Source organism: Balaenoptera musculus, chromosome 20 (assembly GCF_009873245.2).
Source record: "Balaenoptera musculus isolate JJ_BM4_2016_0621 chromosome 20, mBalMus1.pri.v3, whole genome shotgun sequence".
NCBI lineage: Eukaryota > Metazoa > Chordata > Mammalia > Artiodactyla > Balaenopteridae > Balaenoptera > Balaenoptera musculus.
In genome coordinates, this window is record NC_045804.1 from 5,690,373 (window position 1) to 5,703,666 (window position 13,294).

The window sequence follows — 13,294 nt, forward strand, 5'->3', positions numbered from 1 at the left end:
GCCACAACTACTGAAGCTCGCGCACCTAGAGCCCGTGCTCCGCAACAAGAGAAGCCACCACAATGAGAAGCCCGCGCACCGCAACAAAGAGTAGCCACAGCTTGCCGCAACTAGAGAAAGCCTGTGTGCAGCAACAAAGACCCAACGCAGCCAAAAATAAATAAATAAAATAAATAAATTTATAAAAAAAAAAAAAGAAACATCGACTTTGTGTTTATTACCATATCACAGGAAAATGGCTGGGCAAATTTCCCCCAATTTTGGAGAGTGACTTTTGGGTGGTCTTACTTAGAATACCAGCCAGGCGGCATAGGCAAAATTTACTCTCGGGGACCTGGGCGGGTGGGGACTTCACAAAGACAGCTGGCCTGAGGGGCTGGCTGTGTGGCCGCAGCCCTCAGGGATGTGCCCTTGCAGAAGCTGACATGGGCAGGGGTAACAGTGCATCCACCGTGAGCCCCGAACTGAAAGTCGTGACGGTGGATGCTGTACATTTCAGACACCGATGTGCAGTCCAGCTGCTTCTCAGGGGGGCGAGCGAGAAGCACCAGGGGCATCAGAGGGAGGCCAGCTGCTCTGTCTCCAGTCTGTCCCCTCCAGCCCACAGGGAGCCCCTGGGAGGCAGGGCCACGTCGCCATCACCTCCTGGTCCTCAGAGTGCGTGTTGAGAAGTCACGGTCTGCTTGCCCCCTGCACCTGCTGGAGCGGCCCTCACAGCCCTGGACAAATGCTGACACCCAGGCCTCCTGAGCTGCTTCGGCGGGAACTCCAGTCTGACCCACAGAGGCACAGAGGAGTGGCCCTGGCTGAACAAGGCATGACCCCACCTGTAGCTGCAGAATCACCGAGCATGCTTCTTGGGGTCCTGCCGGTGACACTTACGGACTCAGGGAGGCGGCTCTTTACCAACAGGTAATGGAAGCAATTCAACTTTTTGTTTTGTTTTCTGGGTCACACCACACGGCTTGTGGGATCTTAGTTCCCTGACCAGGGATCGAACCAGGGCCCCAGCAGGGAAAGGGCTGAGTCCTAACCACTGGACCGCCAGGGAATTCTCACCATTTAACAATGCACAACGTACCAGTGCCCTGGGGCTGGGGGCACACAGGTGACTGACGGCTGAACCTCTCAGGGTCCTCCTGGGCCCTTTCATGTCAGAGGACGCTAACACTCCGACAGTAGCCTCCTGGATCCTATACAACCTGCCGTGACCCTAAAGCCAGCGGCCTGGTTTTCCAGAACAATTCTAGAACAAACAGACCCAGGTGATCCTGGTTGCCTTTTCTAGGGCCCCTGTGATGAACCTGGCACTGCACAGGCCCGACTCCATGTCACCTAACGCACTCCTGTAACCGCCCCTTGGACAGACGGTCCTACTGTGCTGTGTGGGTGAGGGCTTGAAGGATCTCCCCCGCCCCCATCCCAGGGTCAGTAAAGGGTGGGCTGGGATTCAAGTCCAGGGTCACACACCAACCACAACTAAGCGCTGCTTAGTTTCAAATGACTGTCCCCCTTCACAGCAGCCTCAGAAGCTGCTGGACAATCACGGCAGTGATCCACTGTCCAAAGCCGCTAGGGTGTCTTTCCTGGGGAAAATTCTAGTGCCTGTAGCACGTTCCTCTGAGTGTCTGTCTTTATCTTTTAAAGTCAGGCTGGAGTTTATTTATTTTTTAGAAAATCCAGTTGCTTATCCTCAAGACTGTTTCATCAGCTAGTTCTGAAGGTCTTTCCAGAAAGGTCTGCCATGAGGGCAACATCACCGGCTTCAGGACAGGGGTAGGACTGAGGGGCTGATCTGGGTTCTGACATCCTAAGGCCTGGGTGTAGCATCTGGCTCTACAATCTGGAAGCCTGGGTTTGCGCTTTTGGACCTGAGCCGACTCACTTAAGCTCTCCCAGCCTCAGTTTCCCCATCTGTACAAAAGAGATGACACCGAGGTCTGCCTTGGAGTGTCGGTGTGAAGATGCACCGTGGCGAGGCACTTGGGATGCTCAGTGTGGCCCCGTGGGCGGGGTGGGGGGTGGTTGCCTACCGTCATCAGCGTTACTTTGAAGGGCCTCTTTGAATGTCTGAGATCTGATGCCGGTTATTCCATGAATCTCTGTTTCTGTATCCCGTTAACCATATACGGTTTTGAGCCTGTTCAACCTGACTACCTTCCCCAGTGACCCTCTCACGCTTTCAACAGATCTGCACAGGCAGCCCACATGCCAGTGCCGTGCAGGACTCTGGGGACACAGCAGTGATCAGAACAGTCACGAGTCCCTGCTCTTATGCAACTTAGCTTTCAGAGTACATAAACCCAACTCAACTCAACCCAGCCCCAAATCAAATCCAGAACCATCCCAAACGCTGCAGGTGGAACTCCAGGCCTGGGCTATGGTCCTCGGTTTGGGCATTCTGGAACCAGGAAGCCTCCTTCCTCTAGGGTATGTGCTCCCAGAAGGGGTGGTTGGTTCCAGGTTGCTATGGAAACAGTGTTCAAGTGAAGGGCTTGTTCTGAACAAATGAGACCAGTAGCTAAATGGAGGATTCTGGGTACTCTGCCACCCTGGGGTAACTTCTGAAGCAGGGTGCTCTCGGGATGGGAATTCTTCTCCCAGCAACCTCTTCAAGGCTGGGGGGCCCTGGCATGGCCTCAGGGACCAGCTCTGTATCCCACGTGAGGGTCCTCCAGACTCCTGCAGGGATGGCCACAGAAAGCTCTGGAGACATCGGGCAGTATCGTCTGCACTCAGGTGGCTTACTCTCTGAAAGGTCGGGGCTCAGCTGATGAGGGTGGGTAATAATGCCCTCTGCAGAAGGTCAAGGGGGGCTGAGCAGAGCAACCCTTCCACCAGGCACCACGCTGCTCTCTCCACAGACAGGAGTGGGGCTCAGGTAGCCCTTTGTTACCACCCCACGGGCACGGGGGATCCCTTTCAAAATTTTTGAATTTTACCTTGGGTACCTACAAGCCAAATGCTCATCACCATCTTTGGGGAGAAAGAAAGAAAAATCATGCTTTAGGAAGCATGGCCTTGTAAGTCCCCAGTACGGATGTGGCTGCAAAGAGTTAAATACTCATAACAAGATGCCACAACCTGAATCATGTGAGTCACCGTGTAACCCAGGCTAAGCTGGGGTCTCTGTCCCTGCCAGCTCTGAGCTGGGGTGTCAGCTCCAGCCTCCCTGGCTCTGCCAAGCCCAACAGTAACCCTGGCTGAACAAAGCAGCAGCGAGCAAGAGGCCCCCGGTTCACGGGGCCGCGACTGAATCCCAAGCTTGCTGGCACACCCCACCCGGCCAGCAGCTCCGCTCCCTGCTGGCACCTCTTCCTTCTCGTCCTCTCCCAGGACCGGGCAGAAAGGTCCAGGGCGTGGGACACAGTAGCCTTTTGCTGCCCCTTCCTCGGCAACCGCCAGGCTTGGCCAAGGCCGAGAGGCCTGGGGTAAGAGGCTGTAACATCACTTCGTTGGAATGCACTCAATCCCCTCTCCCTAAAGTCTGGGGCAGGGTCCCCGTGTGGGTCACCTAATGGCAGCCTCTCTAAAGCCCTGGGTCTGCCAAAGGCACCATCCCCTTTTCAATATTAAGAGCTGGCATTTATGCAATGTAATCTCAGCAACTCCTCCCCACAACCCCATGAGCCCATTCTACAGATAGAGAAACTGAGGGTCCAAGACGTTACTTAGCAAACCCATGACGCCCGTGGCTCCTGGGCAGCAGAGCCAGGATCCAGCTCAGGTCTGAGCCTCCAAAGCGTAACGCTTTAACGGTCTACACCGCTTCCCATCCTTGGGGGTCCAGGGCGCCCAGCCCCCCCTTTCTGGAGCTCATTCTGACCCCGAATAGCTAAGTTCAGTGGTTCGCCGGGCTCTGGCAAAGCAGGGCTGCCGTGTCAACCTTGCTCTCCTCGTCTTCATGCTCCTTTGCAGCCCGGAGCTACTGAGGGACGGAGCACGTGGGGTGACCCTTGCAAATCCAGAGGGCCATGCTCTTGGGGGCTCCAGGGACCCCACTAGCCCAGGGTGCAGACTCTGAGCAGAGCTTGGGAGGTGGCAGTTGGCCTACATACACCTTCCGGCTAGTCTCCTGGGGCCCCGTGGTTTTTCCGGCCCGTAAAGGAAAGGAGGGAAGGAAGCGATAGGCAGGTTCACACTGTGCGGTGGCCTGCTTCACCTCCCTGCCCGGGGCCCCTGGCCCTCCTGCCCCTCACCTGCGAGTCCGAGATTTCCGAGGGTTTCTCCGTCAGGCTGCTGCTCTCGGCCGGGATGACGTCGTCGTACTTGGTGACGTCCTCGTCGGAGTACTGGAGGCTGCCCGGGCTGGGCCGGGGGGGAGACCTAGAGAGTGGGGGCCGGGGGGGTAGAGCTGAGACCCGGCCTCGCTCACAGCGGCCTCCTCCAGCCCGGGAGGCACAGGGGAGCCTGGAGGCCCTCACACCCCTCCGTCTGTGTTCCTCCTTCCCGTGTCTGCTCATCTGGCAGGCCTGGGCCTTGCAGAGGAGGGCCTTGGGCTGGAGGCCCTGCCTGGGGTTGGGGAAGGCTCCAGGTCTGGAAGGCCTAGGACAAGGCTCCCAAACCAGCTCAGGGAAACGGTGGGGGGGGGGCTCGGGGAAGGAGAACCTTGACTCTAAGGCCCCAGGCACTGGGAGCGCTTGGCAGTGAATGTTACAAAGCAATTCTGGGCGCCACTGAGACCTCCTGGATCGGAATCTCAGGTGAGGTCTGGACACCTGCCCTGCAGACAAACTCCCCATGTGACTCTTAAACTCACAAAGTGAGCTTCAGAGAGTTAACACAGAGGATTAGGGAAAAAAGGAGACTCACGGCCTCCCTCCCTCCACATCTGCTCAGAGACCAGCCATAGGCTAAGTCACACCCTACCTTGAAAAATCAGCCCTAGAGAAAGTTGTGCTGTTTCCCAGGGGCTTGGCTCTGAGTCATCTGAACAAACAGCCAGGACAGGGCGCCTCAGGCACTCTGCCCATCGTGGGGTGCATGAGAGGGTGGGGGACAGGATGGGGGCAGGGGAGGCGGGCTGGCAGGCTCCCAGGGGCCCTGGGCAGGTGGCTGGGGTCCCCCATGACTCTGCCCTATTTGTGTCTTCTCAGAATGGGGTGCAAGGGGCCCCTGCCCAGGGCCTGATGCCCCCATGATCTGCCTACCCTGCTCCAGGAAGCGTTTATGGCACCGAGGCCCTGAACCCCAGCTGTCCCGCTTGGGCTGGAGGTGGTTTGCTGCCAAAATGCCACTCTGAGAACAATCTGGTGGCCTGGGACTGTGTCACAAGCAACCCCCCCTGCTACCTCCAACCTCTTGTACTATATCTGCATGGATTTTATTCCAATCAACAAACCTGCATCTTTAAACTACTTAAGAATAAGATGGCAGAACGAGGAGCAACTTCACACAGACAAGACAGGCAAAAGAGGACACGGGCAGGAGGGAGAAAACGGGGTGCCAGGCGAATGCAGTCCTGGCGACGTGCAGGGTGAGTGGGCGCTGATGTGTCACTGTGGTTGGGTCAGGCCCCCGGAGCCCGGGGCTGGTTTGGGGGGCACGGACTTCTGTGTATACACAGCGGGGTAGGGGCCGCAGTGTGTGGACACCGGGGGCGTGAGAGGCAGGCGAGGCCAGGTTGTGGGTGAAACGTCCTTTTGTTCCACGTGGCAGGGCCCCAGAGCCAGCCTGGCCGGCCACTGCGGCCTCAAACGGCTCTTTCTTTGGAAAGCTGGCTTTGGCAGGGGATGAGAGCGGGCCTGGCCGGCCTGCACAGCCCTCCCGCTGTCCTCCTGCTGGACACACACGTCGCCTCTTCCTTCCAGGACCAGACAGAGGGAAGCTTTGTGAGCTGTGCCCGGGAGAAGCAAATCCCCCCACTCCCGCGGGCACCTCCAAGGAGCCGGGAATGTTAACAGGGCCGAGGCTGGAGAGAGGAGCCCCTGGGCCGCAGCCCCAGTCCCTCCCGTGCTCCCGGGAGCCTGACACTGCCAGGTCAATCAGGTGAGGCTCACACGAGCCAAGGCAGCTGCCCCTGCCCTTGGATACAGGCAGCCTGGCCCGCCACAGCGAGTGGGGCTTGGAGGGGCCTGGGGCTGGAGAGGCGTCAGGAGGAGACAGGAGCCCGGACCTTCCCTGGTTGGCTGCTCTCAAGATGCTGCCCTTTGAGGATGCGGCGGAAGCCTGTGGACTTGCGGGGCGGGTGGGGGGAAACTGTCTACAACCACAGCAGGTACGAGTAGGTACCCAGGGGAGAGGGCGTCCACACTCTGACGGCCCTCTCTTTCCAGAAGGAGGACAAGTTAAGCAGTCATGGGGGGACTCCTGCCTGGCCCACCTTCCCTGGGCGCATCTCACCTTTAGGGCCAGTAACTATCACGGCTTCCGGCCTGTACTAGGAGCAGCTGGCCCCCAACAGCAGTCGGTGGTTTGCAGAATTGTGCAAGGGATTTGTATTCTGCTGTGTTTGGCACAAACCCTGTGTACCCACCTCCTCGTGACCTTCTCCCCAGCCCCCGTGGAGCTGCCTGGGCCCGGCTCTGTCGTCCTCGTGACCATTCCCAGTGGATGGCACTCCAGGACAGGACCCTGCCTGCCCTGTGGCCCTCCCAGGAGTCCCCCAGTCCCTCGGCACAGCTGGCCCCCAAACCTCCATCCCCCGGTCCCCCACGCAGAGAGCCCACTACCTGGTATACAGGCCGTTCTTTCGGCAGAAGGAGTTCTTGACTGAGAGCCGCCGGTTGTTGAGTTCTAGGGCAGGAAAACTGCTTTCATCCAAGCTCATCATCTCCCCATGGCCCAGGGCACCAGACTTGGCACTGTTTCCTGGGAAGAGAGAGGGTGGGGACTGACATCCATCACTCACTCCATCCCTTTAGACCAGGTGGCCTCCCCGTCTCCCCCATGGCTGGGCTGCCCTCCTTCTCTTGTTAGGGTCGAAACCAAAATAGGAGATGGAGATTGCGGGTACAGGAACCCTAGGCTGCCACCACCACCCCACCCCCCCGCCCAAATCAGAGCAAGTGCATTTCCAGGAGAGGGAAGACGCCGCCCTTGTCAAGAGGGAGGGAGCCACGTGAAAGCCCCGTCCAGCCAGCAGGGCTCGGGGCCAGCTCACCCGAGTCTGTCTTCTTGGCGTACTTCTTGCTCTGGCCTCGGATGACGAGCACAAAGACCAGCAACAGGATGAAGATGAGGCCGACAAGCGCGATGACCACCAGGAACCACCACTCCTCGTAGAAGGGGTTGGCTTTCTGGGCTGCAGCAGGGAGCGGGTGTCAGGTCCAGGACCGCTCAGCTCCGCCCTGCCTCCCAACCTCCTGCCCCAGCTGGGACCCTACCACCTGCTCTCACACGCTACGGGTAGTTGGGTCTGTGCCCTCTAAGGTTGGTAGGGACGGTTTCATCTCAAGGGCCAGCTCTGACCGATCAGTAAAGCGCTGCCTGGAGGGCTGTTTTGAGAAAAGTTCTGAGGTCGGTTCTAGACTCCCTAGGAAAGAGTGCTGGGATTGATTAGTGATGTCTGCTAAAGACACAGGAGGGAGGACCGGCAGCATGTTTGCCATCTTTCCTTTCTTATTTTTCCTTGCCACCTGTGGCCCAGGGGCTACCTTGACAGACAGACACCAGTGTGGTTGGAAAGGTGATTGCCTGGCCTGTGATGGGCCTGGGAGAGTTTCTCCCAAGGTTCAGTTGTGACAGAAATCTTTTTCTGGTAGCAGAAGGCAGGGGGAGCTGGGAGGGTGGACATGAGTGGGTCTTCAGAAAGCCTCCTCCAGGGAGACTCCCCTTCTTCCAAAGCCCCCAGTACTGTGCTCCCTGCACCCGGCCGGTACTAATCCATGCTGCTGCCTGACAGGGGCTGGCTCTTCTGTTTCATTCTTGAAGTGTTTACTTCCCATGATTTGTTTCTATCAGGGCAAGGGTGAAACTTGCCTGGTGAGTAGACGTTTTGAGTTATTATTCCTGCCTTGAGGGAAGAGGCCTCGGTATTAAAAGTGGTTAGTGGTTAGATTTGGGGTCATGGGTTTCGATACTGGCATCCGCTGTGAGCTCGGAGACAACGGGAAGAGAAGGGCAAGGAGGAAGGGGAGCGATGGAGTCCTGCCCCACTGGGAAGCTGCCTGCTCAGGCCTGTGCTTCGCAGGCTGCTGGCTCTGTTTTGGGGGGAGGTTTCCACGGAAACACGCAGTTTATGGCCTGGTGCCCTTGAAACTCCTGGGTGATAAGCTCAGGGAGACTCTCATCTTGGTCCCGCTGATTCATCCTCAAGCCCACTGGGCCCCCTGCCCAGGGCTTCTGGAGTCCTTGAAAAGGAACCCAAAAGACCCCTGGCCCCCAGCTCCTTCCAGAGTTGAAGGCTGACTCAGGCCCTGGCCCAGGGCTCTCTGCCTCAGAGAACTGAAGCGGTCCCCACCCCAGTCTTCCGGGGCTGCTACCTCTCCTCCTTCATCCCTGCCCCAGACTCCACCACAAGGCTCTTCAGTGGGGCGCCCTCACCCCTCACCCGCAGCCCAGTACCTGGCACAGACTGGGAGGGGCTGCTGGGGGTGCCAAAGCCGTAGTCGTTGACAGCGATGACCCGGAAGTCATAGCTCACGCCTGGCTTGAGGATGTCCATGCTGAACGTGTAGGACGTCACCTCCTTGGGGATGTCTTTGATGAGGATGTCCCAGAGCCCCTCGTCTGCAGGGGCACAGAGACGGAGGTGCCCGTGAGGAGGGGCCCTGCCCGACCCTAACTGGTGCTCCCTGATGCTGGGGCCTTTTGGGTCTGCCCCTTCGACACTGAATCTCCCGTGCGTGGCACCTAGTAGGTCCTCAGGAGACATTTAAACAAAAGTATCTGACCTTTTTATTCTTTCTTTCCCTCTCTCTCTCTCTCTCTCTATCTGTCTAGGCTGCACCGCACAGCCTGTGGGATCTTAGTTCCCTGACCAGGGACTGAATCCAGTCCCTGGCAGTGAGAGTGCCGAGTCCTAACCACTGGACCGCCAGGGAACTCCCTCTTTTTAATTAAAATGTCTGTAAAACATTAAAAAATGTATAATAAAAAAAAATGTATAATAGGCAGAAACTCCTTTAACACCCGACCCAATATCACCATCCAGAGAAGGAGCCTCACCATTGCAGCACTTTGTGCAGAAGAAATCTACAGATCCGTTTCCCTGTCAGTAAAACATGCTGGTCTGGGCTTCCCTGGTGGCGCAGTGGTTGAGAATCTGCCTGCCAATGCAGGGGACACGGGTTCGAGCCCTGGTCTGGGAAGATCCCACATGCCGCGGAGCAACTGGGCCCGTGAGCCACAATTACTGAGCCTGCACGTCTGGAGCCTGTGCTCCGCAACAAGAGAGGCCGCGATAGTGAGAGGCCCGCGCACCGCGATGAAGAGTGGCCCCCGCTTGCCGCAACTGGAGAAAGCCCTTGCACAGAAACGAAGACCCAACACGGCCAAAAATAAATAAATAAATAAATAGTTAAAAAAACAAAAACCAAAAAAACCCCATGCTGGTCAGCATGCTTTTAAGACGCTGCCTAATATGTTATCACAGGGGTAGACCTTCCTTTACTTAACCAGGCCCCTATTTTTCTGATCCCCCTTCCTATTCAAAACACCCACAGTAGTGGCATCAGACAAAAAGAATAGGACTTTTTAACAATCGCTGGAGGAGGGACGGGGGCTGCCTGTGAGGTTCTGGTCAAGTTGCCTGGATGTGACGGGGCTCCGTCTGGGCGCAGAGATCTGAGGAGAGTGAGGGACCAGTGAGGGCTGGAGGGGACTCCGTCCGCTCTCCCCTTATACCCCCGTCCTTTGAGCTCCTGACTTAACCTTCAGGCCTGTCCCCCTTTGCCTGTGGCTCTCTGGGCCTTGTCCTCTTGGGACATAATTTATTTCCACCTGCTTCAAAAGGAATAAGCGCGCTGCCCATGCAAGAGAAGAGGCCAGCGGCATCCTCCAGGGCCCAGTGGCAACCTCCACAGATGCTCTGTGTGGGGCCCACGGGGCTGGCTTGGCCTGGGAAAGAGGCTGAGTCCCCCTCCTGCTTGCATGAGTGCAGGGCTGATTCAGCAACCAAAGTGTCAAGCCACTTGGGCCCTGGACGGGACCCGTTTTCACATGGACCAGGGGTCCAGAGGTCTCAGAAGGGCCTTGGTGGGCTGAGCGCCCAGGTCTTCCATCCTGAGCAGCTGGCGGGTCACCCAGGCTGCCGCTGCCCTGGACCAGCTCCCACGGCACGTCCTCCACTCCTCCGGCTTCACTGTCCTTCCTTGTCTGCTTCTCAACTCCTTGCCGTAAGAGCCGTCTTTCTGGCCCACAGGCTGCTCCCAGCTTGGCCATTCCCCGGGGTGGATGGATTTTGTTTGTTTCCTTCCCCACACTATTTTTTACAGATCCACCCAAGTCAGGAACCCCGGTGGAGTGGCCGTAACTCCATCACCATTTCTGAATGTTGGACCACGAGTGCGGTGGCACCTGTGGAGGCCACCTTCCTGCCGTCCCGTCTGGGTCCCTCTGCTTGAAAGGCAGCTGTGGCGGCCCGTCTGCGTTCTGCGTTCTGCTCTCCTTAGAAGGCTCCAGGGTCCTGAGCCTTGGCCTCATTTTCCCTCTTAATGATTCGTTTTTGGGTGCCTGCCTCATACACATCACATCTTTTTGTTGACTGTCTCTTTTCCTCCTGCTAGGCTGTGAAATTCCTCCAGGGCAGGGATCTGCCTAATCTGTCTTTGTAGCCCAGCACCCAGCACAGGCATACTTGAAGTGTTTTTGAATCAGTGAGTGCAAACCTTTCTTCCCTGGCCTTTCCATAGCATCATGAAACATAGGCCCCAATTTCAGTACTGCCCCGAAATACAAGTATCGGGGTGCAAATCCATTTTCCTCCTGTGACTTTGAAGTCTCTCATTCACCCTTGATGACAGGCACGGTGATGATAACAATGATGAAGATCAAACAGTGACACTCACTCCTTATCAAGCATCCTGGTTCCAAGGGCTTTACTGGCAGCAACGGTGAGAAGGAGGAACACTTGTACCCATGTTACAGATGAGGAAACCGAGGCTTGGAGACAGCTGAGCTCATCCTCCCAAGGTCACAGTGGCAGCGCTGGTGCTTCAGCCTTGAGATGTCTGATTCGTCCCAGCACTGAACTCCCACCCAGTGCCAAGGATGGTGCAGACCGTCATCAGCGTTTCCAGGTGGGCTCGGCCAGGACCCCGCTGCCTCCCAGAAGCTGGGGGCTCCGGCCTGCTGTCTGACCCTCCTTGTTCCTCCCCACACAGGAGCAAGGGTGGAGCCGGGGCGACAGGGCCAGGCCAGAAGCTGCGGGAACATCGTGCTGTGTCTCTGGCCTACAGCCCTGGGAGTTGGCCCGAAAGAACCCCTCCCTGGTCTGCAGTGTCTGGCTTCTCACGTTTAGTTGGTTCTGCCCAGGAGGAAGCACAGGCGATGCAGGTAGAGCCAAGGACGCGAGCGATTCCATCCTGAGGAGGACGTACAGCCAGGGGGAGAAGCACGGCATTCCTCTCGTGCTCCATCCTCTCCTCAGCACCGTCCATCCCCGTCACCGGCTCTCGGGTACCACTCTGAACCCCCGCCCTTCAGGGGGTCCTGGCTTGATCCTTCCTCTGACAATCAGTCCTTGACCCCAACTGTGTGGGCCGAGTCGCGGCCCCCAAACCTGGAACACCAGGTCCCCTGCCGGGCCTCCCAGGGAACGCTGGAAAAACCACAGGGCTGAAGTCCAGGGCCAACATTCCATAGCCTGGCGCCCCGGCAGGCCAACTTGGATGGAAAAAACAGGCACAGGCCCTGGTTGAGAGAAGCACGCGGAGGTCTCCCAGCCAAGTCAGCAGCTGGCCCTGGAGGGCCAGGGAGGGACCATCTGGAGAGGGGAGGGAGCCAAGGCTGCATGTATCTTCCGGCTACACGTTGGATCTGAGCTGCTGGATGTAATAGCTATTTGTGACTGCAGTTATTAGCCCAAGATTAAGGCAATGACAGGGTGGTAGCGGCTTCCCGGAACCGCTGGAACGAACTATTTGCTATTGAGATGTTTAGCGCTCAGCTACCCCGCGGTATTAACCACGTCGCCGGGATGTGTCCGCACCCCATTAGAAGTATTAGCTACTGAGCTGCCGGCTTCCCATTCCGATTAGTATTTGCTATTCGTGCTGCAGCAACACAGTCTTTTTGTTTGTTTCTCAACCTCGATGACCTAATCACAGATCCACGGAATACCGAGAACAAGCCTCCAGCCTGCGCTGACTCTGGCACCTCTGATTAACTCAGAAACCTAGCAACGGAGGGCGCTGGCCGAGGCCGGGAGCTCCTGGGGGTAAGGGGAGCCGGAGAAGCAGGAGCCGGTGTCACCGCGACCGTGAAACAGGAGCTCGGAGGACAGCCCCCTGCAGCGACTTATCAACCGCACATCTCCTGATGGCTTTGAAAGTCCTTGTGATTCGATTTCAGGCTTGAGAGGAGAGACTGGGACATGACAGGAACTGCAGTGACAGCCACGATAGCGGGGACGGGCCTCAAAGAGGCAGCTGGGTCTCCGGGGGACAGCCAGCTTCCTTGTGGAGCTCTCGTCAGCGGGGTCGTGTGGAGGACGTGGGTGCTTAGCCGATGGGAGCCCAAATCTTTGTTCTCTGGCTTCTTGGATGACCCCTACATGAGTCGGTCCTCACCTGGTGACAAGTGCTGTTCTCCGGGGCCTCCTGGGTTTTCCTTAACTAAGGGTGCAAGTCCCCGTTTCCCACTCGTCGTCACAGGGCCACCTCTAGCTTCTCCTGGGGGAGCACAAGCCCCTTCTCACGCGACGACATCAGTGCCCCAAGTGGAGGGACTCTGCTCCCGAGGGCGAGCCGGCTCAGGCCGGGCGGGACATACCTGAAGGTCTGGCCTCTATGACGTAGCGGGTGATGGGGCCTTTGCCGGGGTCTCCGCTGGACCAGTGGATGGCAATGGCCGAGCTGTACCGCACGATGATGGGCACTCCGGGCGGTCCGGGGGCACCTGCGAACGGCACACAGTGGGTGAGAGGACGCGTGGGAGCCGGAACAGGCGCCCAGCCTGTCTTCCTGAGCTCCAGCAGGAGGTGCTGGATGCCAAAACCAACCTCGGCCAGGGGCTCCAGACACCTGCACGTGCCGAGGCCCAAGGAGTGCATCTTGGCCAGGCCTGCTGGATCTGACTTATCCTCTGCCAGGTCACCCACAGCCACTGCACTCCAGGAGAGGTATATGTGATGATGGCAGAAAGGTTCCCAGCTGCGTTTGCTGTAAGGCCAGGCCAGAGAGGAGGCCAGGGC

The 13,294-nt window shown here is 57.8% G+C and overlaps 1 protein-coding gene across 3 annotated transcripts in view; it reads right to left on the minus strand.

Moving 5' to 3' along the window:
• Window positions 1–13,294, minus strand: part of SDK2 (sidekick cell adhesion molecule 2) — a 266,360-nt gene that overhangs the window by 9,607 nt on the left and 243,459 nt on the right. For 2 of the 3 annotated variants that reach the window (XM_036838001.1, XM_036838000.1), the window contains 5 exons: window positions 12,874–12,999; window positions 8,506–8,670; window positions 7,103–7,243; window positions 6,672–6,810; window positions 4,200–4,326 (listed from right to left, as the gene is read on the minus strand). In XM_036838001.1, the coding sequence (XP_036693896.1) occupies window positions 4,200–4,326; window positions 6,672–6,810; window positions 7,103–7,243; window positions 8,506–8,670; window positions 12,874–12,999 (698 nt within the window). Of the gene's footprint in view, window positions 1–4,199; window positions 4,327–6,671; window positions 6,833–7,102; window positions 7,244–8,505; window positions 8,671–12,873; window positions 13,000–13,294 lie in introns of those variants that run through there. The other variant, XR_005017947.1, reaches the window with a different exon arrangement.